Here is a 27,276-nt window from a genome sequence, read left to right as displayed (position 1 = left end):
ATACATACTGTATATGGTACGGCTAAAGGAGTAGGCCGACCTAATATGGAGCGATGTTATTGATGCACTCAGTAAAAGTAACGGTGTTTGTCAAACACAAACCTCTCGTGTGTACGTTTACCAACGCAGATTAAATTATTGGTTTTGTTCACCTTTTACCTTGTCAAGAAAGAAGTGCAAATTTCTGCCGATCACCAGATCACGAGGTTTCTCTTTTCTCTCATTTTAACTCTAGTCTGGCTAGTTCAGATTTTCTAATATTTCTATACTATTAAACAAAATGACAATGTTGTTTGGCAGTAAAGATCTTACATTTTTAATAAGAGGCATTTTAATTTTGCCTATCACGATTTTAATCACCGCCGGCGCTGTCGTTTTAGAATGAGGATATATAATGCAAAATGAAATAGTCGTTTATTTCTATATATGCTGTTGTTCTCAGTGAAATATTAAATTTCAGATACTGTCAAGTTTTTTATTTAAATTCGCTTATCATTGATACCAAAATTGATTTTTTTCTACCCAAAATATATACATCTTTCATCCTTCGAGTAAACTATTGCAAGCAAACTAAACTTTAGATTCTCAGCTTTTTGAAAATGTAAATAGTATTAGGGGGTTTCCTCGTCATCTTTGATGAGAAATATACCTTCCTAAAAACTGTGTTGGTTGTGTGCAACTCCACCTTAAATGATCACGTCGCACACTGGCAATATGGAAATCTGGTCATGGTCACGACCTGCGACATACAACCCGCGGCTCTGGCAGCCATTGCGTTCATACAAAACGAGCTGTTTGACAGCTGTAGATGTGTTCTGCCTTTACACTAAAAGTGAACGTCCTTGATTCACATAGTGATTCACAAGGTATCTGACACTTAAGACATTTGAACGAGGGACAGCAGCAGATCTAGACGACTCGTAAATCCCGAAGAACGCTCAATGACCTTCGGCAGTCTTCAATGTGTAGAAGGAGTGCTCTCATGAGGTAGGTTACCAATTTCGCCAATTTTAATTTTGACACTTTTGCTTCGTTTGTTTTCCAGGCTGTACACTGACGATAGAACAGCCCTAATTTGCGCCGGTGTAATCATTTCTCGGTCTCTGTTTTTACAAGAAACAAAAAAAGTCCGGGATAAATACAATTTACTATGCTTTCGTGCAATGGGTGTACATGGCTGCTCTTAATATACATGTACTTTGGTTTAATTTCACTTGCTAGTGCCAGAAGTGTAACCTGATATCTGACTCAGACCGCTCACAGGGCAAACTTCCCACAATGCTTCACCTGACCAACCGCTGTCAACACGTTCGACGGCAAAATCATGGACCTTCTTCAAAAGAATGACAACTTTTTTTGCTGTGAAAAAGCCGTGTACGAAACATACTTAATCAGATCGTCTTTCGAAAAACGGAGTCGCTACTAATAACATATAATAATATTGGGTTCGTATATAGCGCACATAGCCACAAGTACATGTTCTCAAGGCGCTTTACAATTATTATTACCCCTGGTCACTGGACCTAATATGATACCACTCAACTCCCTGGGGAGCAAACTACAGCTCACATGTGCAGCCAATAAGTGCAGCAGAGCTAAACGCACACATTACAACCACTGTCCTACCAGGTACCCATCACTCCTGGGTGGGGAGAAGCAATGAGGAATAAAGTGCCTTGCTCAAGGACATAACACAATGGCCATGCCGGGGCTCGAACTCACCATCCTGTGAGCGTGAGTCCACTGCTCTAGCCACTGGCCCATGATGCCTCCTCTACATGATGCTACTCTGTACAAAGGTCAAGAAGACCTCCATTAAGTGTATGACGTCAGTGGCGAACGAGTTATACCCGATACCGACATATTCTAGAGGACATTTTTAAAATTGGTCTGCAACTATAGTACCTTTCTCGAATATACCTACCCAAAAGCATGATCCCTTTATTAACTTACGTTGGAAATGTTCAGAGAAACTTTTCAAGGCGTGGGTAAATAACTTTCATTTTGGTAATATATTCATTATTTTGTGCTCAAAAACAAGTATGTTTTCATCCCCTACGGTACCTCCTCATATGCTAAAATACAAAGCAGTGTTAGGTACGCCTGCATACACAACTATGACACAGCGTTGCCTAAATTTCGCTCATTGTTTACAAATCTTTGTCCTGACTAAAATTCAATTGTCTGGCCCAGGACATAAGACTTCGCACAGTAGATTCCGTACAGCCTCCAGCTCGCTACGTAGCCTCTAAACTGTCACCTGCAATCGTAAATGATGTGCTCTCAACGATCCGGGTAAATGCATAACGAAATTGCGCCAGCTCGCGCAGCCGGATTTCGCAGAGCTGAAAGTCAGGAGTACCAAAGGGCAAAAAGAGTTACATTGCGTACAGTAGCTGACACAGGGGCTGTAAGAGAGTCTAATTACCAACGGAGAGACTTTGTGCCAAGGTGGAATACTATTAGTCAGGTGGCTTAGCAACAAAAAACAGCAAGATCGTTACACGAATGACAAAAGTGCCAAATTTGCTACAGAGGTTCACATATGTGTGTAGATCAAAATTAGCTATTGCTCCAAAAATTTTGGCCACCGGAAAGGCTCGATGACGTCATAAATTCAAATGGCCGCCATTATAAGGCTTAAAAATGGTAAAATACAGTTTATTCAGCCAGTTTTCACTATTCTTGTAAATAAAGTGACTCAAACTTTCTCGATCATAAATAAAACATTGAATTAATGCAAATTAATTTTATGATGATGTCATAAAGCCAAAATGGCCGACCAAATTCAAAATGTCCGCCATAACATTGTCTAAAAATGTTAAAACACTGTTAATGAAACCTGCTTTCAGCATTTTATCACCTGAACTGAAATGAACACCCCAAATAACACACAAAGCAGATAATTGATGCAAATTAATTATTAAGATGACGTCATAAAACCAAAATGGCAACCGAAAGTTACAAAATGGACGATTATGAAGTTTACTTTGCTTGGTACACAATAGCCCATTTACGTGTCAAAATGATAGTATAAGGTAATGTACAATTTGCATTAATATTCCATAAACTCAAATAAAGATAATGTATCAAAACTTAGCCAATAAGTTCAACACATGTAAAAACTCTTATGAGATTATTGATTACTAAAAATGGTTTGTGTTTGAAAAATCGAATCGATATGAAAGAAATGAAGGCAACTTCACACATTGGTTCTACCTTTGCTTGTCAGTGATACGGTATAGTGGGTAGATTAATGTGGTTTCGTGATAAGGGAAAATGGTGAGAAACCAGTGAATCGATAGTGCTTTGACCCTCGTAATGTGACCTTGGTCTCGGAAATAAGGTTTTATGTTGGTTATTCCTCCTAGCGGCGTTTCGGGCCAAAGTGGGGTCCCTCTTCAGTCACTTGAATGGTTTTGTATTCCCACATGCTCATTTTAATGGTAGCCATTGTTCATCAAAGAGAGATGCTAAAATCATTATGTTTTGGTCAGAATTTTGCGTGAACTGTTGCTCAAACCGTTCTTTTGTACTCTCTTTGTGTTTGAATTTTGCTTTAAGGAGGATATATTGAATGTTTTTCTTCCTTTTATTCGTTTAATATTATAGGTTTTCTGGAAAACCATGGCCAGCGTTTAATCACCCTTCATAATTTTCCAGATTCTCATCACATTGTTTGATAAGGCTGGTTTTGATCAGGTTGTGCTGACTAGTATTTTGTTACATCATTACTCTTACTTTCGTTGATGAAGGATGGCTGACGTTTTGTTACATTCTTTTTATACAAGCTATGTCTTTCTTTTTGTAATCTCTTTGTTGAAGATTTTGCGTTGAGAAATTTACCTTTTATGAAGTCAATAATGTTGTTGCATGTACATATCTGAGTAATTCACCTTCAATGAAGCATTTGAAAGTCAGTGGCAGATAAATATCGTCAGATAGTTTTTTGTGGGTTTTAAAATCGAGCCATCTCTGTCGATTGCGTCAAGGTATGAGATTTTGTCGATAGAATGTTCAATTATGAATTCCCAAGTTGAAGGTAGAGTACAGGGTGTTGCACTCCTCGACAAATGTTCTGAATGTTAAAAGTTGATGTTCAATTCCTGTGTAAACCATGAACATGTCACCTTTTAAATTTCCATACGAATATTTGACCGGATTTGGGATTTAATATAACTTTCTCCTTTTCATGGTATATGATATCAGCTATTTCTGGTGAGCCCATACTGCATCCATAGGTTCGTTTGTATTTTTCTAAGTTGAATTAAAATATGTTGCGTTTCAGATTAATCGACAGTTAAGGCTTTCATGTAAATTGATGGTTGCTCTTGAGTTCATGTGTCATGTCATTGACCTTTTTCTTTCTTTTTTTTTCAAATCGGGTAAATAAACCAAAACCAATCATACCAGTTGGCAGTACTGTTTCAGAGTCCAACGCTACGATCGCTGCATTTATGGCTTCATTTTTGGCATGTTTTCCTACATTAATACCACGTCTTATGTTACAAGAATAGAGTTTGCTTGTTTTTTTAATTGGTTCTAACTAGAGAATGAAGTTTTTGTGTCCCTGGCATATATAAGTCGTTTTGGACGATTGGTTTTATGACAAGGTCTAGAAATTCCGACATTTGTTTTATTAGGGTTGTGACGTTGAGCAGCCATTTCTATTGAGACTTTTGGTGATGATTGTTTCTTCTGCTTTGGTTTGTGTATTTTTGGCAGGAGATACCATCATGGTGTACAAATTATTCTACTTATGGAAATGGGGAAACTGTAAATCACTTCGTCAATGATCTTCTTGTCGCAGATAAATGATTTGTATACAATATCCACTGTATAGTCAACGTCGCCAAGTGTATTAGTGAACATTTTTCAATTCACAGGTGTCTATAACTTTCTTTAATGTCATTTATCTTATTCATAATTGCTATGCCTCATCCTTTATTGATGAGTTTCATTAAGATTTATTTGTTTTTAGACAGATCGTTCAGGGCAGTCTTTTCTGCCAGAGTCACATTCTTTCTGAGGTGGGTTGCGAATGGAATTTCCTATATCGATCTAAGTTGCTTTGAGACAGTTTTACAATTTTTGGGTTTTCCGCGGTTACTAGTGTTGAACATGTACTTATCTTAGAACAGATGTCTGATTGATTGATTGATTGTTTGTCATGGTATCGCAAAATCTTATGATGCGAATAAATTTGTTGATATCTCATACGACAATTTTTCTAGACACTCCGGAGTGGGAATAAATTTCAAGCCTTTACTTAATGCTTTGATTAAGGTTTGATTTGCAAGATTGTTGATGAATCTGAGAATCTTTCTGAGTTCTTATCTTTGTTTAACCTTCCATTTCTGCTTATGTTCTTCCTGGTGTTTTTTTTATGTTTTTATGTTTTGGGTTTCCAAACAGCAAAACTCGTCTGGTCACTGTTTTTGCAGTTTCCTTCATCTTTGAATTCCTAACCAGTCCGGTAAGTGAACAACGAAAGGCAAAGACGCTTTTCATAAAATTATTATTATTTTTTTATTTAATCTCGAACCAACAGGTTGCCCCAATAACAGGTTCGTTGGAAAAAAATATATAATACAAAACGAAAAGTATATAACAGTTACAACGTAAACAAACAGACAGGAGAATTCACATAAGAAAAAACCCAAAAAACAGCAATAAAGCAAAAGATACACAGAAATACATCCAGAAAAAAGTAATTATTCAGAAAAAAGGATCTTACATAATCCATGACGAAAATTACTGATGTTATTAAAAATATCTTAATTTTGCTTGTTACAGATAGAATTAAAATATGTCTTAGATCGTGATAAAAATGAGTGTTTCCAGATATTTGTACGTGCTGACACTGGTCTAAAAAGAACAGCACGACGCAATGTAAAAGCAGGAACGTTAAAATGAATCTGTGCAAGAACATCTGGTACACTATAAACTGAGTGAAGGATTTTATAAAGAAAAAAAATTCACGAAAGCTGCAAAAAAATAAGCTAAGCTAGATTCAAGAAGCGAAAAAATAGTCTTCTTTTGGTTCATAAAACCCTGACCGAACGATCTTTTTCAGGCCGGCACATCCTCCAAAAAGATAACTACAGTAACTGTAGCACAAAACTATGTCACCACACATCGAGACATAAAAATCCAAGAAAATTCAAACGAAAAAGGTTTCTGAAACAAAGGAAGCAAAAGTCTAGACCAAAATCACAAACATAAAACCTTTTTTCAGGAACCAAGGTCACATGACCAGGGTCAAGGCATGATTTATTCACCGGTTTCTCGCCATGTTTTTCGTTATCATGAAAACACATCACTATTGATCTACTCACTATAACAAAACACTTTCAAAGGTAGAACCTATGGGTAAAGATAACTTTATTTCCTTAATATTGGTTCAGTTTTTCAGACAGAGGTTATTGTTAAAATAAATAATTTTATAATAGTTTGTAATTTGTGTTGGGCTTATTGGCTAAGTTTTAGTACATTTATCATTTATTTTGAGTTTATGGATTATCAAGACAAATTGTAGATTACCTTTAAAGTATTATTTTGTCACGTAAATTTGCTCAGCACAGTGAACTTCATAATAGGTCATTTTGTAATTTTCAGTCGCCGTTTGCTTTTATGACGTCATCACAATAATGAATTTGTATCAATTATATGTTTTGTCTATAATTTGGGGTGTTAATTTCAGTATAGGGGATAAAATGCTTGAAACAGGCTTAATTAACAGTATTTGAACATTATCAGATGATATTGTAGGGATATTTTGAATTTGTCAGCCATTTTGGCTTTATGACGTCATCATAATATTGATTTGCATCAATTTATGTTGTATTTGTAATTTGGGATGTTTGTGTCGGTTTATTCAAAAACATTGGAAACTGCCTGAATTAGACGTTTTTTTTACCATTTTTAAGCCTTATAATGGCGGCCATTTTGAATTTATGACGTCATCGAGCCTTTCCGGTGACCAAAATTTTGGAGCAATAGCTAATATTGATCTACACATATATGCGAACACCTGTAGCAAATTTGGCACTTTTGTCATCCGTGTAACGATATTTTTGTTAAGCCACCTGACTATATAGGTATTTTGACTATATTTTGGTAGCAAAACAAGAAAATGTATTTGAGGCTGCAATGAATCATAACAAAAACACACTAATAAGGCAAACGAAATTTACAGGTAATGCAAGATTACTACTTTCTGAAGTGACGTTTTGTCATATATTACACTTATTAAATTATAAATATACTCACTGACCCACTGACTCACTCACTTACTTATATATTTCTGTGGATTTATTGGATTTCTGTACCTATTCTTTGCACAGGGACAAGATGCATACATCTACGTACTTCACACAAGTTGCACCTGAAAATTTGACGGTGGTGACTGCCTGTGCCGTCGGTCTCATAGTGTTGATTATTTTCATGCTGAAAAGATTCACAATGTCACCATCCACTGATGATATCATTAATCCTTTTCCGGGAGGGCGTGAAATGTCACTCCTTGAATACTTATGGATTATGATGTTAGAAAAACATGGAGCGATGTTAAACGTTTATGCAATATTCGTGGAATCAAAGTTACCTGTCACGGAGGAGCTGGTGCGAACGGCAGCTAAAATGATCAGAGCGCGACACCCTTTGCTACGCATGCGTGTCTGCGATATCATCGATACAAGGGGAAAGAAACGGCATTATTTCGCACCTATGGATGAAAACATCGTCGATGTGAAGACCGTTGAGGGCGATAACTGGCAAGACGTACACCAGCAAGAGTTGACATCAAAGTTTAACGCGGGAACTGGCTCTCTATGGAGGATACGAATTATGCGAAATTCTGATGCCCCCACGTTCGAGGATGGTGTTTACAAATCAACATTGTTTGTTACTTTCGTACACGCTATCGCTGATGGCAACACGATGATGAGATTCACTGATGAACTTTTGACCAACATGTCACTTGTTGCGGAGGGAAAAGACGAGATGCCCGAAAGCTATCCACTGCTTCCTCACGCTCATGACATTCTGGGAATCAAAGAGCTGAATTGGAGGGAATGGATAACATTCAAGATCTTTGTTACCTTTCTTCCCTTACTTCTGTCATTCCAGAAGAGAAACCCGTTCTTAGCTCGGTTCGGTACTGAAATTATGCGTAACAGCGATGCAAAGAGAGCTACGTGTATCATACCCATAGCGTTTTCCAGGGAGGAGACGATGAAACTCCGTGACGTCAGCCGAAAGCACAAAGCCACAGTGAATGGTGTGTTGACAGCGGCTGCAGCGGTTGCTATCGCAGAAATCATGCAGGACGGCAACCTGACGTCAGATCAGAAAGTAGACACCCTACAGTCAGTCAACTTGCAGCGTTTCTGTGATCCACCAATAGACCCAGCAATGAACAGGTGCCGCCAACTGGTAAATTTCATGCATTTCTCAAAATCATCACAAAACCTGTTTTGAAGGCTGATATACCGATTTTTCTTATTTTTGACCCTGACCTAAAATTTGGAGGGGAAAGTGAGAGCTGTTCGTAACTGCCCTCCCACTGGTATACACTGAAAATGTGCCCTCCCACTGAATTTTGATGCCCACTGCCCTCCGGTATCTACAGTCTGCCCGCTCCCCGCTGCCCTCTCCCCACTACTGAAATTCCCCATTGCCAACTAGATGCCCACTAGGCAACCCAGATCAACACAAAACCATGCAAGCAGTTAGCAGTATACCTTGGAACATTGCTCCCCTCTAAGTTAGGTTTTATTAAGCACGCCACTTTCCCCTCCCTCTACGTATTTTCCGGTGCCCACTGTCAAAACTTTTCTCCCCGCCGGCTGCAGTAATGAAATTTCTTCTCGCCCACAGTAATATCGATATTTTCTCCCCGCCCGCTGATTAGTTTTGAAATCTGCCCGCCCGCTGAAAAACTTCGCACGAACACCTTTTTGCACGAACAGCTTCGTTGGCGGCACCTGAATGAATTTCTCTCAGTTCTCCGCCATAATACAGTTGCCGATAAGGGTCCCCAAAGGTACAAGGACGAATCAAGATATACTCAAACTTGCATCATCCTTTACCAGAGAGAGCCATGCCACAATAAAGGAATTAGCCCATGGGATGCTGAAACTTTTACTGTTCACGAAAGTTCAGAACATTTCGATAATTGACTTATTTCAGCCCAACTTGGACGATAAAAACCTTGGTCGTGGTACTGAATTGTTTATGATGTCCAACTTGGGTAATCTCGGCTACTTCACCAAGAAAACTCCCCGTGTGTTTGAGCTAACCGGAAGGTACTGCGCGTGCGAATCGACAAAAATCGGCGATTTGTTCACTCACTACATTTGCACAGTCCACGGTCGGCTGCAGTGGAGCCTGGTCTATCGAAGTCACGTGACGAGCAAAACGACAGCCAAGAAGTATGCAGATTTAATAATTAAACTACTTAGGGAGTTATGCTTGGAATCAGAATGAATGATTTATTTCACAACATTTGTTCCATTTGGTGTTTTTGCAAGATGTCGGATTACAAAAATACGATGCCCTTTAAAGTACTCTGCAAACGAAACAGAGACCTTGAGGTTATATTGTAGTATCATCTTCATTTGAAGACACTTAATCTTTTTCAGAATCAGCTAATTTGTATCGCCTACTTTAGGCAGAAAGCGCCTCTGGGACAGATACTCGGGCTTTCAAATTTTATCAATTCTGTTCTGATCTACCACTCAAGTGGCTCATTTTAAAGGTCTTGGTCTAGGAAAAATTTTCACCGTCTTAATTTTTCGAAAATGGGAAATTTTATTTTTATCATTTTTATCCAATAGTTAACAAGGGGACTGCGGCCATTTTAAATTTCAAATATCGGTAAATCTTTGGTAATTTGTTTCTCTGGTACCAAAAAGAATGTGCACCGTGATCCCTAATTTTTCCTCTTGATTTTGAAAGAGAACGGTTGAAAGATTCCTTGAGAAAAGTTTCATCAAAAGTCTAAGTTTCAGCAAAAGTCTAAGTCTTTCCTTTCGGAGGCGCAACTACCTTTAGTGAAATGGTGCAAACCTTAGGTAAACGTGTGAATACGTATCAATTGACAACTCGCATGTTTGTCTTGATCTTTCATGGCTTTCAGCAGTAACAGTTTTCGGCGGTATGTTTTATTACAGTCAAGAAAAATTGAATAAATATGAGAACAAAGTCATGAAGATTTGTTATAAAAACTTCTCCTGCAAGTAGAAGTGAAAATCTTCCAGTCTTTATACGTTTATAGAGTTTGTTCTTACGGATAGCAATAGGACGTCCTGCTTTTTCAATGTTACAATAGAACAATTGAAAGTAACGATTATGAAAGTTTCAATTTGTACCTTCTTTTCACCCCTAAGTAAAGACCCATGAGTTCATAATCGTATTTTCAAACTAACGCCAGTTCCTGTAAATCAACCAAGTAAATGTTTATTCAAGTGAAACCGGTCCAACACAAGCCCTTGTCCATTCTGTTACAGACGAATGTTATTAAAATGCAGTAAAAGACTATAACATGGGATGAATTGAATTCAAAGAATATCATAGAAAATTGGCAATAATTTTGCTGTGAACAAATTATCAAGAGATCAGGCTTATATGCCTGTAAGTGAATAAATATCATGGCGACCATCAATAAAAATGACAGTTCCGATAATTTCTGGTCTTCTACTAGAATCTTTTAAATTTATACAATATCTCTATAGTGAAAGTGCGAGATCCAGGTCTCGTTTACCTAATTATAAATTCGTCAGGTTTCACAAGTATAGCTTTATTAATTATAAGCCTTAAAATTTCTCTAAACCAGATGGTGATCGAAAGTTTCCGATCGTACGCACAACTCGGTAGCAAAAAAAAGTTTTGCGGTTGATATTTTTTTAAGTTTACAGGTTTCGTTTTGGTATTTCATTTGGTCATATCGCGACAGTACGAATATTTTCCTAACATCGCAAACGCAATGCATAAGTTAATCAGCCAATGCCATGCCCACCCGGCCCTGTTTATGCACAGACCTTTTAGCTAAACTTTGGCTGAGAGGTACGAGTAACCTGCAGCCCGGAATGTCGTTATTGGACTCAAAATTTAAGGGATGCTGACAATGCCAACAAAATCATCCTCACCTCTTTATTTGTGTTTTATGTCATCATTATTATACCAATATATGGCTATTCGGTCATTATTATATTTTCCTCGCATTTGGTTATTTGGTCGTATTTCTGTATTATGCACTCATGATTCCGTTATTCAGTCGTTAGTATATCATTATTCACTATTAGTGTCTTTATTTGAAACTTACGTCATCATTGTTACCCCAGTTTGTAATTGAGTTGTTATCATAATTCATGTATTATTTGGTCATTTGGATATTATAGGGGCATCATCCACTATTTTGTCTTTATTCAGAACTTCAGTTATTGTCAAACATGGTTCAATTATTTGATAAATCTGTTATTATTATGTGATTATTTGCTTACCTACTCATTCAACCAGCTTAACTTACACCAAGAAATCATAGCACAGAATGGCGACCTGGCTAGCAGAAGCGATTTGCAGTAACTGTAAATTTTTAAAATGACAGAATATATTTTCTCTCCAACTGTCGACCAAATAACTTCGATGATAACGACAGACTTGAATGAACATTGTCATATATAATAAAAAAGCTGGGCAACATGAAAGAAGTTTAGTATACTTTGTCATATGATAATCAGATGTCTTGTAATAATTGTCGGATTTTCATGGGTTTTTCTTTTAGCTCAGGCGAAGAAGCTCGTAAAGTACCAGAATGAAGTGCACAACTTCTTTCGTATCTGAATATTTAATAAGATTGACATCAACAACACAAGTACTTGTTTTGCAATATTAGGGAGGCTAATAATTCGATTTCTTAGGCCCCATAATGATCCTGTAATAGCTTGAGCAAAACAGTGTGTATGCAAAGGTCAGGTCTGTTTTCTGTTTTGATGAAATATTCATGAATAGCATCCTCATTATAAGATGTTTTTACATTTTGATGCTTTTACGTTTTGCCTTGCAAACAAGCATACGAACAGAGTTATGCCCTTAGTGCCCTGACTTTCTCGTGCAAATTGGGTGTAACTCAATTTACGTCCGTATGGCAATGGTAATTGTATTGACCTTTCTTACTCAAAATTTCCACGAAAGATGCATTTCACATTCCTGAACAAAATTATGTCAAAAACTCAGTTTTGTCCTTAAGCCCTTCTTGCACTAGGCCATCGAATGTACCCTTTTTGCGGGGATCAAATTTCGTATGTTTCCGAGAAAAATACAGTAAAATGATCACGAATGCACAGCCGAAAACTTACATACGTTAACATGGATACGCGTACGCCACTGCACTGCCGTCACACGTACGCGTAGTTACGTGTCACTAATCCTGATGACTTGAGCGTCATTCCTGCTCTAGCCGACGCCTCGACAAAGGTTTCTCTAAACTTTGGCGTAAATGTATGGCGGCATGTGGTCGACTCGTAAAGGCATTATTTTACATGAAAAAGTTAAAGGAATTTGACATGTTTCTCCAATTTTTGCAGCAGAATCATCGATCTGAACGGTACAACTAAACCAATTAGGTAACGCAGTAGTTTGGATACACTTGCGCTACTGCACAGGGATCATGATGTGCCACATTCTTTTGCGTCGTGAAGTGAAACCGCGTTATTCATCAAATCCCGTAGAACTACTAGGAGTATGGCCGCTCCCGAGTATGTCCAAAGCACACAACTTGTAATTACTAAGGCATACAATAGTGCGTACGAGCGGGACATACTCTGAGAATCTTTTGTTGTTGTCGAAGTTCAGTAAGATATTTGGTCGACAGTGGCAGGGTAAATGCTCTAACTTCTCAATACTTTATTTAGAATGAAATAGCTTCTGGCGGCTAGGTAGCCATTTTGTGCAATGGTTTCTGGGTGTGACTCAAGTCGGTCAAATATTAAAATAGGTTGACAGATAATCACATTGAAATGTTTCTTCTGGGTATGAGTAAAGTCGGTCAAATATTGAAGCAGACTAGCAAATCACAGTATAATGTCCCAGATCGTTTCAAGGCAAAGAGCGTAGTAGGTATGAATTAAGACAAGGAGAGGGAGCCATCGATGCTGGTTTATTGAAAAAAAAATGTGTCATTAATGTGAGGGAAAACAGTCTCCGAACTCTTTGATACGTGTGTATCACGACGACTTGGCTTCCGAACTTCCTTTTTCACTCGGTTAAAGTGTCCTTCGCCTGACCTTAAGACACTGTTCATTAACATATTGCTTATACACTCTATGATATACGAGCGGCTTGACAGCTGAGTGTGTTCTGCTCTTACACTGAAACCGAACCTTCTTGATTCATAAGGTAAGCGAGACTTCAGACTTGGGGTAGCAACAATCGAGTGCACTGCCCACACATTGGTGTCGTCGGCGATTCTTTTCTTCACAAGATCGCTTCGTCTATCTAGCAGGCGTTTCGACGGATTACATTCACAAGGTAATTACAACTTGGCTAACTTTCTTTATCAGACGTCGGTGTTGTTTTCACATCGTTTGCAGTCTTATTTTGCGTCGGCGTGTAATAATTTTCTCGAATAAAATAGACTGAAAAAAAAATCGAGATAACAAATTTTACCATGTTGTCATGCCATAGATACATGCTAATATTCAAAGACATTGGTTGAATTTAACTTCTGACTGCGACTGCCATAGAAGGTTGATATCTGACTCAGAGCGATCCAGAGATCAACCTTCCCGAAAAGCTTCACCTGAAGAAGTTCTATGATCAACACGCTCGACTGCAGAATCATGTATCTACAAAAGACTGACAAGTTTCCTCGCTATGACAACAATGTCACGTAGTAACAATAAACGTCTTTCAAAATCCGAGCACCTTGAAGATTTCCGCCAGTCACCCTGTATAAAAGTTAAAGAAGACCTTTTCAAAGCGAATTATCTTCGTTGCAACAGTCATACATGATAAACAGTGCTTTTTACAGGACGGTCTAAAATTATGTCTGCTTTAAGACCAAGTGTCATATCTTTTTCAGAAGTTTCATAGCCTGAATTTAGTGCAATCTTTTTTTGAGCTTACCGTGGGAAATATTCTGAGAAACTTGAGTAGTAATGCAAAAAATAAAAAAAAATTCTTGTACATATGAATGGTAGTACATTCTTGCAGGTAACCACGGTGGCTTGTGAAAGACGAATCGGCAGATTTTGACACAACCCTAATGGCATGATTTTCGGTGACGATATATCTTCGGCTTCAACGTTTCTACCACAAAAATATTCCCGAATAGTCCTTGCTTCAAATATGAATGCTCTGAACATTTATGAACGTCTTCGAATATTGATTACACCTTGTACACGGACTGAAAAGCTATAGTAAGTGGCAGCGTAAACTCACGTTATGTGAGATTTACAAGCTTGCATGAAAAGTTCTAATGTGAACTTGTCTCTCAGACTTAACAAATTATTTGTATTGTATTTATATTCTATAATTAACCGTACCAATAATTATCACTTTTCACAAAAGAAATTGAAATAAGGGCTGCACTGGAATGGCCTGTCATGTCATGTCACTGCTGACCCAGGGGCAAGAAATCAAAGATATGCATTGCTAAGGACTAAAGTTCGTTTTTACAACCGCTGCAAACTTAATGACCAAAACATAAGGCCTAGGGGCACCGACGTCCTTTGGACTCTCATGTCAAAATCTAAGACAGCAGTATTCATCTCCCAACTCGTTATTTAAAGGTTGTTTCACCTTAAGCTTCCAGTTGTTATTGATGACACTATGCACTATTCTAAATAGTTTGTATTCTGTCAAAGTCCTCAAAAAATAAAAATGTGCACACGGCGACACAAACGTTTGACAATGACCTAGACCCCATGTATTGTCAATGGGAGAATGTTATCAAATAAGTTTTCTCTTGAATTGTTATTTAAAGTTAAGTTGAAATTTTAATTCATTAGAGAGGACAGTTTTTAACAATAACATTGCACAACAAAGGATTTGGGTATTAGTAGAAATCATGACAACCTAAATCCTTTCCTCAAGTTGGTAGCTTGGATCACCAATTAATTATACCCAAAAATTTGTGCCCGAAGGGCGCTTCGAAAATACAAATACCAAAAAATGAAAGTGCCGGAAAGAAATATATAATAAATTTTCAAGTCCCCCCTTTCCAATGTCAATGTTTTCAGATCCCCCCCCCGGCAAGTTGTACTTTTTTCAAGCCCCCTCCAAGAAATCTCCCCCCCCCCGGAATGTTTGTGAAGACAACCTAACTAAGCGTTCATTTCTAGGAAAAATTTCGACTTCCCATGTCTGTGCCCGATTTGACATCAATATTTCATCAGTCTAAGCATTTTAGGGGCGGGGTAACGAAATTATTAATTTGCTTTTGAATTTTGATGTAGTGAATTTCTGTTCTTATTCTTTGCACAGGGACAAGATGCATATATCTACATACATCACAGACGTAGCACCTGAAACTTTGATTATGGTAAACACTTTTGCTCTTGGTCTGATTGGGCTCTTTTTCGTGGCGAGAAAATTCACAACGTCACCATCCGCTGATGAGATCATCAATCCCTTTCCTGACGGCCGTGAAATGTCACCAATGGAATACGTATGGATAACCATGTTAGAAAGATTTGGAGCGATGATAAACGTCTATGCAATATTCGTAGAATCAAAGTTGCCTGTCACGGAGGAGCTGGTGCGAACGGCAGCTAAAATGATCAGAGCACGACATCCTTTGCTACGCATGCGTGTCTGCGATATCATCGATACAAGGGGAAAGAAACGGCATTATTTCGCACCTATGGATGAAGACATCGTCGATGTGAAGACCGTTGAGGGCGATAACTGGCAAGACGTACACCAGCAAGAGTTAACGTCGAAGTTTAACACAGGAACTGGCCCTCTATGGAGGATACGAATTATGCGAAATTCTGATGCCCCGACGTTCGAGGATGGTGTTTACAAATCTACGTTGTTTGTTACTTTCGTACATGCTATCGCTGATGGCAACACGATGATGAGATTCACTGACGAACTTTTGACCAACATGTCACTTGTTGCGGAGGGAAAAGACGAGATGCCTGAAAGCTATCCACTGCTTCCTCACGCTCATGACATCCTCGGAATCAAAGAACTGAATTGGAGGGATTGGATAACATTCAAGATCTTTATTATCTTTCTTCCCTTGTTCCTGTCATTCCAGAAGAGAAATCCGTTCTTAGCTCGGTTTGGTGCTGAAATTATGCGTAATAGCAATGCAAAGCGAGCTACATGTATCATACGCATGGCGTTTTCCATGGAAGAGACAATGAAAATCCGTGACGTCAGCCGAAAGCACAAAGCCACAGTGAATGGTGTGTTGACAGCGGCTGCGGCGGTTGCTATCGCAGAAATCATGCAGGACGGCAACCTGACGTCAGATCAGAAAGTAGACACCATTCATGCAGTCAACTTGCAGCGTTTCTGTGATCCACCAATAGATCCAGCGAGGAAATTTTCCCAGTTCTCCTCCAGAATACAGTTGCCCATAAGGGTTCCCGGAGGTACAAGAACACCTCAAGATATACTCAAACTTGCATCAACAATCACCAGGGAGAGCCATGCAAAAATAAAAGGAGGATTAGTCCAGTGGAGGTTGAAACTTTTACTATTCATGAAAATTCAGAACATTTCGATGATCGACATATTTAAACTCAACCCTGACGATGAAAACCTTGGCCGCGGTACTGAATTGTTTATGATGTCCAACTTGGGTAATCTCAGCTACTTCACCAAGAAAACTCCCCGTCTGTTTGAGCTAGCCGAAAGGTACTGCGCGTGCGAATCGACAAAAATTGGAGATTTGTTCACTCACTACATTTGCACAGTCCATGGTCGGCTGCAGTGGAGCCTGGTCTATCGAAGTCACATGACGAGCAAAGTGATTGCCCAGAAGTATGCAGATTTGATTATGAAAATACTTAAACAACTCTCTGACGCCTAGTAGCAGGCAGAATGATTTATGGTGTGTTTTGTAAGATTCGGTGATTACAAAGGAAACACGTCTCTTGGATAAGAAGATTAGTTCAGTATATTTTTCAATTCGGTTTCGTAAAAACACACTGTTGATATTATTCCCAATGTACTTACTATTATTGACAACATTTTCTATTCATATTAATGTTGACAGTTTCAGGATAGCAAGATTTAATTTGTATTAACTCCAGAAAGGACTCTTAGAAGTGATCGTATTCGACTTTATGAGGGAAAGCGTAAACACAGGCTTGCTAGACCAAATACCATGTTATTCAACCGTTCGATTAAAGAGGAGGTTTTTCGGAATTTTTGAAATGTGCGAGTGTCTTTCCTATTTCAAATTTGGAAATCGTTGAAAAGTTGTTTTAAAATCGTTTTAAAACTTTTTGTTTTTGAGTAGATGTAACATTTTGTTTTGTCTCTGCATTCTAACCTTGTACCTGTATTTTTCTAAGTCTTCCATAATTGGCCGCGGCTACATGTGCAAGTCATTTTAATACAATAAAAAGTAATTGTGAAAAGGTAAAACAAAATATAAATTTTAACAATAAACGAAGCAAGAAAACAATGATCTTGTAGCTTTATCTAACCTACAGCTTCTTATACTGACCCTTTAGCTTGTTTAAACAAGCAAGGAGGCAAATCGCCCACCTTGACTTATTTCATTTAACTTTTTTGTCAATCCATTTCAAAAACTGACTTCTATCTTCTTCATTGGAAAACACTTAATGTAAAACCTTTTCTCCCGTAAGTACGGCTATTCTAGTTTGTTTGTGCGTTTATCGAGTTTGTTCTTACGAGTAGCAATGTGACAATCTCCACCTCACTTTCTCAATGCTACAAATAAAACTCCTGATAATACTAGAGTTGATAGTTTCTTTTCACTTCATGGATTAATATACATAAAGTTTCATCCTCTCTATGGCAAAGGGTATAACTTTGGGAATACCATCGTATGAGCTATTTTTATACGAACTACAATTTGTCATAAGGGATTTGTATTTGAATGAATAAACGAGGACGCACTGACCGTTTTCCAGGAAGAATGTCAACCTTCAACGGGCGAGGCAAAATATACGAATTCCATTGTCCTACGAAGTTGAAGTCTGATTTTTGCGACTTAGGATATGCAGATAAATTTAGATAGGAGGGATGCATTTTGTGTACGACAAATCTTTGTCGAGGAATACGTATTGTTTAGGTGTTGTAACTACTAAACTTTGGGGTGAAAAATGCCAAAGAGAAAGATGTCTCAAAAAAACTGAAAACAAATCAAAATGTTGTGTCTTTCGCAGAGAGACAGTCGGGTGCTTTCCAATATTAGAATCAAGGAATACAGCTAACGTCGACGCGAATTTGTCATTGATTTTTCAGAAAACATAAAATGTCACGTGATTTAATCTTACAGAGCCGATTGTTCTGCGAATGTTTACGCAATTCTCTTGTACAATCTAATCCAAAATTTCTTCATATATAAGAAATGGTTGCAAACTGCAGTATCGGTTCGGTATCGGTTTGAGGATTTGAATGTAGCTGCGATTGAGAGTGGTTATATATACAAGTTCCACGACACTCGATACTCCGTTGCTAAGCGTATTTCCCGCCAGATTGAGTCAAAGTATAGGCATTCATAAAATAAACACATGTCACAGTGACTTCAAAACACTTGATGACACCTACCCTGTCAGGAAAATTGAACACAATTAGCATAATCGTATAAAAGGGACGTAGCTGTACCTTTTGGTAAATTTTCAGTGTATTTTTTTGTGTGTATCAACTGCAGTTTCTTCTTCTACTTCCTACAGCATACTGGAATAACAAATATTCTGTTTGGTTAAATACTCTGTATATGAGTAAAGACAGTAGTCAGGATTTCAATTCAATTTTAAACAATAACAATACTGACTTTACACATAGAGGCTGTTAATAAGCTAAATACTGGACATTTATATACACGTACATAGTAGGCCTATAGCTAGAAACTACACTAGATTCACAAGACAATGTAACTGAAAAAATAGCCAAAAGTTATGGAGCTTTAAATGGATGATTTGAGATGACTGTGATAGATGATGAGAAAAGCCAGTATTTTTTACATATCGGGTTATTTTCATTTTTTTGCAGTTTTAATTTGTTTTCTAATATTTGTTTCGGCGATTTAAAATAGATATTCAATTAACTTCAAATAATTTATAAGGTATTTATACAGAGTCAATATATAAGCTTACAGTCATGTTTACATTTATATCATGGTTTACCATTTTTCCTGTTTGGAGATTCTGTGTGACTCAGGTAACAGCACATTGACCGAAGGTCAAGACAGTCCCAGCGTTGAGCAATAGTTTTGTTTTCAGAGTCTTGAAAAAAATATACCAACACTCTCCTCTTATCAAACTGATTTGCAAGGTCGTCTACAACAACAATTAATAACAGTAGACATGAAACCGGCGAAAGACTAAAACAAAGGAAAAAAGTTTTGTTTTTTTTTTCTCGAAACCACACTTCGGGTCGCGCACGTTTAGATTAAGTCAACGATGATTGACCCTATCACTAAACGAATCTGGCTTCTTCTCGTAAAGGGAAGATGACTTTCATCACAAAACCAAAAGTTCGGGTAATTGATCAAAGTGCACGTGCCTAAAACAATTAATTGTTAACAAATCACACGAATGAAAGGTTAAAAACAAAGAATATTACTTGAAACTGTCTTTAACAACAGACTTCTCTATAATGTAGAAAACGAGCACTAATTACGCTTGAAATGTGCCCAAATAGGACGTCCAGAGCTCCGGTCGATGACGGGTCAATTATGACACCACACACCGCCGGGATCATTCACATACAGAGTCAGTCAACAATGATTGACGGTTAGGCTGCGTTCACAAAAATGATGAGAGGGCTGGAGGAATTCAGGGAGGGGGGTCGAAAATTTTTGGGGTAGTATAGGGGGACCTGAAAGTTTTACACTGCCTATGGGGGACCTGAACATTTTTTGATTCCCTTTTACGTTTTACATTTTGCTGATTCCAAGGTTTGGTAGGTAATTCAATGAAAAATGAATAACATTTTAATGTCATCCAATTTCTCTAATGTTAGTGATAATTAAACTAAATCTACAAACATTTTGTCATATTTCATGACTTTTATTTCGAAAAAATCTAAACGTATTATTTTTCGTAAAAAACAAACAAACAAGTAGGCCTAGTAACGGAGCAGAAGCTGCAATTATTGATATTTTTTCAATATATCTATGCAATATATTAACTACAGTTTCTTGCTGTCTCCCTACAGCATGCTGAAACACACAATATTCGGTTTGTCGACAAAGTTTGCATATAAATATGTACTGGGTGATAATAGAGTCCAGACTGAATGTCATTTGTAAATGATACAAATGCATGGTACACACACACAGGCTGCGTAGCAAGCTGAATACTGGACTTTGTAAGTCATATATGTCTTGTACTGTAGAAACAAATTTTTGGTAGGTCACTGTGCTCAGTTTCTCACAATTTGGCAAAATGTAGTCAGGAATTCACAATTTGCATACTCTGTCATGATCGTCATTTTGTGTGCTCTTTAGCAGGTGCCATTGTCCTGGCCAGAGTTTGATTGACTCACGTTAGCTTAGACTGATAAATCAAACAGTCCACTGATGTGTTTAAAAATGGATCAGTTCAAGAACTTGCCTTAAGAATTTATGACTCTGCAAACTACTAATAAGAGGTAGTGTTGAACATCCGCGAACAGAACTGTGCAATACATGTCTATTTATGCGCGTACATCCCTTATAAATATGCAGGCTTGTGATAGTTTGGGGAACTTGAAAAATTGATCATATAGATAGGGATTTGAAACTTTGAGGCAATTGAGCGGGAGTCTTAAAAAAAATAAGATTTCGATCGAGATTCCTCCAGCCCCGGTGTCTCGCCATGTGTTACACAGAAAATAACTACAATGATCCAACAGGAGGACGGGGTCCTTGTACATTCAGTGAAAAGCAAAGTGCGTACTAACACCATTTTTACATTGAATACATTGTACAATAGTTTCATGACCCCTGTATGACCTTCACATCTTGCCATTTTCGTTGGTATGGATTTGCCATTTTGCATTCAAACTTTGCAATAGTCAACCGTACCATTCAATTTTTGATCAACTTCTTGAACGAAAAATCTGCTTTCCTTGTTAACAAGGGAGAAAAGTTTATTGCTGTATGATCCCATACTGACAAAAACCCAGGATGTAATGTCACCCAAAGGTTATGTAAATGGCCAATATCCCATAAATCTGAGTTGTTTACTGAAAGGCCAGTCGGACTGTGTGTACTGTCCCACTTGTGTCCTATTTAAAGTGAGCCCAGTGTGACTTCCACCGTTTCGGTGCCAATGTATGGAAAGAGGTCTCACAAGTTGTTTTCAGTACGGTTATCAACAACTTTCATTTAGTTTCACAAGTTTGAGCTCAAACTTTTGGTTGCCTGCTAGAGAATACAGAAAAAAGTTGTAGATAGGCTGTTTCATTAATCCTAAATGTTGTGCATTGGAAAAAACATCTTGCTCTAATCTTTGTATAGCTACTTAAAAAACAAAATTTATGTTTCTGTTGACACTGAACAAAGAGGCTGGAGCAGTTCCACGTGATCTGGGTTGATGCCTACAGTATGTGTGTAAGAAAGTACTTGTATGTTTGTGTACGTTTTCTTGATAATATTTATACGACAGATAATGTATTTTTTGTGACTTTTTATTTCAGAGACAAGCCAATACATATTTTATATCAATCAGAGACAGTTTCGTTTCGAGTCCTTCCCTTTGAGTGCTGTAATTGTCCCACCAAAAGTATAATGAAACATTTTACCAATTTTTTCTGAATTTTTCTGTAATTCTTTCGAAAATTCTGGACCAAATGGAGAGCACTTTTTATAGATTCCAGCTTTTGGTCAAAATTTTTGGGGAAAAAACAGAACAAAATGTTTGGACTGAAAACGTTGTCTGAATTATATTTTATTAAGGCGACAAAAATCGACTTTGGCACTCAAAGGGTTAAGTCCCCAAATCTCTTCAAATGCCCCACACAACTTACCATCGATATTTTCAAATGCCTACGTCAATTCCCCCTCCCTCCCAGAGGTGTTTGTGAATGCAGTCTTAGTCCTTATATTATGAAAGGTTAGTTACTTAAATCAATACCATATTCAAGGAAAATGCAAATAATTACCATGCGGACGCTCTGGTAATGTAGGGTTAGATCGATTTGTCAACACGGCTGCGATATCATGAAGTAAGCCCTTATCACCCTTTGGCTAGACCAATTCCGAATTGAATACGTATGCCTGTATAGATAAATTTATTTGACCAAAAGACGAATTACCAAATGTACATTTTCACTTAAGTCACATTTTCGAACTGAATGATGTATACAAACGAAACGAATGAAATAACCGAATGGCAGCATAATAACAATAAACAATGGAATGTTTAAGTATTGCGAAGGTGTGTCCTGTGACGTAATTCATAATAAGGACAATAACTCGTTTTAGAGGTCAGAGGGACAAAGTCGCTCTTTTTTGACAGTTGTGTGATATTAACGCGATTGGAACTAATTTTGGATAATTGGTTGGTGAAGTAATGTCGATTTAATCTACAAATGTAATCTCATCTGCTTTTCTTTTTACATAACACACTTATTTTTATGAGTAATTTGTATTATTGCAACATTCAACTATCTAGCACCTAACACTTTTGAGAAATTTAAAAAATATGAAAATCCAATTATCCCAATTTAGTTCCTCTCGTGTTTATTGTGAACATGGACTGCTTGCATGAAGACACTCAGTGTACAAATTGAAAGACTGCAAAAAGTGTCAAAAATTACCCCTTTGCCAAATGCATACATGATTTAGTTTGTGGACTCCTAGTAAAAATGGATTCTTTCCTATTCCAAGTGGCTTTCCGATGGCAAATATACATTGCCACAATGTAAGGGAAAGTTTTATCCTTATCTGTATGTAAGGCACTGTCAATTAAGATGCCATTATAAAAGCTGGCATGAGGTCAATATAACTATAGACCCTCGTTTTTCTCGATTTTCTATGATATACACAGTGAATGTTTAGCCATGCATGGTGAAAGCTGTACACCAGAATTTTTGAACTTGAAATTTTTAGTACAGACTGTAAAATGTTTCACTGAACGTTTAATCTTGCCCCTCTGAAAGCAGAGTTTTAATAGGTTGTGCACAGTTGGCCAGTATTTCAAGAAGTCACACATCAGAAATTATTTTTCATATACAAAATTCATGCAAAAACAGCTCAAAGCGAGCGATTTTGTCCTTATAATACATGTGTTGATATGGTTGTTTGAAATAGATATACCTTTTGGCCCAAAATGAAACGGATATCTACTAGTCGAGGCAACTTTACTGTGAACAAAAAATTACCGATATTATTGTCAGTGTCATGTCTAAAATCCTCTTTTGAATACACATTTAGCTCCAATAATTTGCTTAAATTGTGCCGTATCATCGCTGAAATCTGCCTCTTTTAAATTTTCCTTGCAAACAAACAGAGTATCACTCTGCAGCATTTTCGGGAATATCCCTTTCAGATTTGCATGGCCTCAATGCGGTCACGTGGTCACGGTCATGCTCTGGCAGCCATACATAGTGCAACCAACTGAAGACAGGCTCAGTCGGTCAGCTGATTTGCAGCTAGTATAGCCGTATGATCCACTCTGGAACTCAAACCGAACACTCCTGATTCTCAAGGTAAATTACATATATTCTAGATGTCGAAACCAACGACAATACTTTTACATCCATGCCCATTAGAAATGACGTCGTCAAATCGCTCCTCGAAGCTTCATGCTCAACTCCCAACGTTCCGACCGTGATATCACACGGTCTGCAGGGTCATATGTCATGGTTACAGTCGTAATCAAAAACGGCAATGCCCATTACAAGGTTGCATTCGATGTGTCGGTTATTTACAGACGGTGAAGGCAACATTATGAACGTTAACGCCCAGTGCCATACACAATATGAGCAATAATTACGACTACGCAAATTGGCACAGGTACTGAAGACAGTTTAGAATTCCCGTACTGTTAGGTATGTGACGATTCTGTATAATCGTCTTTATTATGTTTCTTAATTAGTTAACTGCCTGATAATTGCAATGTGTATGTGTAATTATAGTAATGAGTAAGATGCTGTCCTTGATACATGCACATAAGAGGTCACTAGACTGATGATGATATTCCTTTACTGCATTCCAGTACGTCTCTTTGTTTATATTAGTATATGTAGCTAATTATCACTCCTTGTGACAGTCGTTTGTGCCTACGTGGCAGCATCAATATTTGAATTACATTAAGTAGGGATATTAAAATATACATAAGACAATCATAATGAGTAAAGATTGTATTTTATTGGCTTCGTATGCAAAAACCAGTTTCTGATTGGCTAGAAAATTACGTGAGTTCTTGTTTTTTGTAATTCGAGTTGAGTTAACTCCAGAACGCCAGTCCAACATGTCCTGCACCCTTATTAGACAGGGTGAGTATTTTTAGAGAGCTGTGGACACAAACGAGTGCTTACTTCTCATGGCAAAGTCAGGTTCTGCTTTTATTTCATACAAGTGGGATTATATTAGAAAAATTTTAAAGTATCATTTATCGACTGTACTTTACACAAACAAGTAAAACAAACGAAAATAAACAATATACGTTCTTTATTGATAAACCTTATTTCTCTGTGGTTGAACTCAATGACGAATCGGCATCATCACACAACTTTCATTGGGACGACAACAAACGAAGCGTTGGATGGACAGCAACAAAGTGAAACGGTCATCTGCGCAAATGCAGCTAGGTTTTATGGCAATCACTTCGTATAAATATGGAGACCTCAATGACGGTGAATGGTCTCACTTGGCAAAAGACAACACTTATTTGGACATATGATAAAAAAATTCTCTGGCGGGTCTATCCTTTCTCTATCCCTGAACCACAAAGCATCGTGGCGACGGGTAAACAGGAATATCCTTGACGTGGCTGGTCGTTTGTTCGGAGAAACATGCGAACGGTGTTTAAATTTGGATGTTATTATGCCATGGACCATGTGAGATCATAAGAACGGTAAAACTGATGAGCTAGAGGTGTCCAAAGATATAGCAGAATTTTACCAGCCAATGGATAAGGCTTACACAAAATTGGAAAGATTAATTTTTGCTTTTTGACTAGAATTCTTAAATGTAGGCTTTGGTATCTTATTTATCTGTTCAAAAGAGAAGAAATGGCACAGATTTATGAATTTAAAGATATGTTTAATCGTTTATCCATTTTTGCTTGTTTATTCGTTTCTTTATTTGCTAATATTAAAGCATATGTTGTGTTTATTCCGCACATAGAGACAAGATGGATACCGCTCGGTCCTTCACCGACTTAGCACCTGACACTGTGACTGTGGTAGCCGCCTGTGCTATCTGTCTGATAGCTTGGCTCCTCTTTGCGGCAAGAAAGCTTACAATATCATCATCCACTGATGATTTCACCAATCCTTTTCCCGGAGGACGTGAAATGTCATTCCTGGAGTACATATTTCTTATTTTATTGGAGAAATTTGGAGCAATGATAAACGTGTACGCAATATTTGTGGAATCAAAGCTACCTGTCACTGAGGAGCTGGTGCGAACGGCAGCTAAAATGGTCAGAGCGCGACATCCTTTGCTACGCATGCGTGTCTGCGATATCATCGATACAACAGGGAAGAAACGGTATTATTTCGCACCTATGTATGAAGACATCGTCAATGTGAAGACCGTTGAGGGCGATAACTGGCAAGACGTACACCAGCAAGAGCTGACATCAAAGTTTGATACGCGAGCTGGACCGTTGTGGCGAATAAGGATAATGCGAAACGGGGGCAGTGGCCACAAGTTCGAAGACGGTGTTTACAAATCAACATTGTTTGTTACTTTCGTACACGCTATCGCTGATGGCAACACGATGATGAGATTCACTGATGAACTTTTGACCAACATGTCACTTGTTGCGGAGGGAAAAGACGAGATGCCTGAAAGTTATCCACTACTTCCCCACGCTCATGACATCCTGGGAATCAAAGAGTTGAATTGGAGAGAGAGTATTTTGTTCAAACTATATTTTGCCTTTTCTCCATTTGCCAAACTTATCCAGAAAAGAAATCCGTTCATAGCTCGGTTCGGCACTGAAGCTGAGCGTGACAGTAATGCAAAGAGGGCTACTTGCATCATACCCATAGCATTTTCCCGAGAGGAGACATCAAAAGTCTGTGACGTCAGTCGAAAACACAACGCTACAGTAAACGGTGTGTTGGCCGCAGCTGCATCGGTTGCTATCGCAGAAATCATGCAAGATGGTGCCCTAACATGCGACCAGGAGGTGGAGACGGTCCATGCAGTCAACTTACAACGGTTCTATGTAAAGCAAACGATAGATCCAGCAAGGAATTTCTCACATTTTTCCGCCGGATTACGGTTGCCAATAAAGGTTCACAAAGGTATAAGAACACCGAAAGACTTACTAACCTTGCAGTAGCCATCACCAGAGAGAGTCACTCGAAGATAAACGCTGGATCCGTTCAATGGCTTTTGAAATCCATGTTATTCGTGACAAAAATTCAAAATATCTCGACACCCGATTTATTTCAACCCAGTCCGGACGATAAATACTCCGGCCGCAGCCGTGCACTGTTCTTCATGTCTAACCTAGGTAACCTGGACTACTTTACCAAGAAAACCCCTCGTAAGTTCGAATTGGCTGAAAGGTACTGCGCATGCGAGTCAACTGAAGTCGGCGATTTGTTCAGTCATTTCATTTGCACGGTTCACGGTCGATTGCAGTGGAGTTTGGTCTATCGAAGCCATGTGACAAGCGAAGCAACTGCCCAGAAGTATGCAGATTTGATTGTTAAAATTCTTAGAGAGGTTTCGAACATTTAGATTCAGACCAAATTTTACACAGTTGTCGAAATTCCGTTTTAAAAAGATTCAGTAATTAAGTCAATAAAAACACAACACACGTGACGTACATACGTACGTACGTACGTACATACATACATACATACATACATACATACATACATACATACATACATACATACATACGTACGTACATACATACATACATACATACATACATACATACATACATACAT

General features: G+C 38.0%; 3 protein-coding genes across 3 annotated transcripts in view; all 3 read left to right on the top strand.

Moving 5' to 3' along the window:
- Window positions 1–27,276, top strand: part of LOC139131049 (uncharacterized) — an 84,862-nt gene that overhangs the window by 14,242 nt on the left and 43,344 nt on the right. The window lies entirely within an intron of this gene.
- LOC139131047 (uncharacterized) lies at window positions 13,217–17,958 on the top strand. The gene is made up of 2 exons (XM_070696978.1): window positions 13,217–13,530; window positions 15,487–17,958. The coding sequence occupies exon 2, from the start codon at window positions 15,494–15,496 to the stop codon at window positions 17,045–17,047; it is 1,554 nt and encodes a 517-aa protein (XP_070553079.1). The 5' UTR covers window positions 13,217–13,530; window positions 15,487–15,493; the 3' UTR covers window positions 17,048–17,958.
- Window positions 23,708–27,165, top strand: LOC139131046 (uncharacterized). Its single transcript, XM_070696977.1, has 2 exons — window positions 23,708–23,847; window positions 25,490–27,165. The coding sequence occupies exon 2, from the start codon at window positions 25,497–25,499 to the stop codon at window positions 26,655–26,657; it is 1,161 nt and encodes a 386-aa protein (XP_070553078.1). The 5' UTR covers window positions 23,708–23,847; window positions 25,490–25,496; the 3' UTR covers window positions 26,658–27,165.

This window comes from Ptychodera flava, chromosome 4 (genome assembly GCF_041260155.1).
Source record: "Ptychodera flava strain L36383 chromosome 4, AS_Pfla_20210202, whole genome shotgun sequence".
NCBI classification, from domain to species: domain Eukaryota; kingdom Metazoa; phylum Hemichordata; class Enteropneusta; family Ptychoderidae; genus Ptychodera; species Ptychodera flava.
This window is presented reverse-complemented; position numbering and strand designations above follow the sequence as displayed.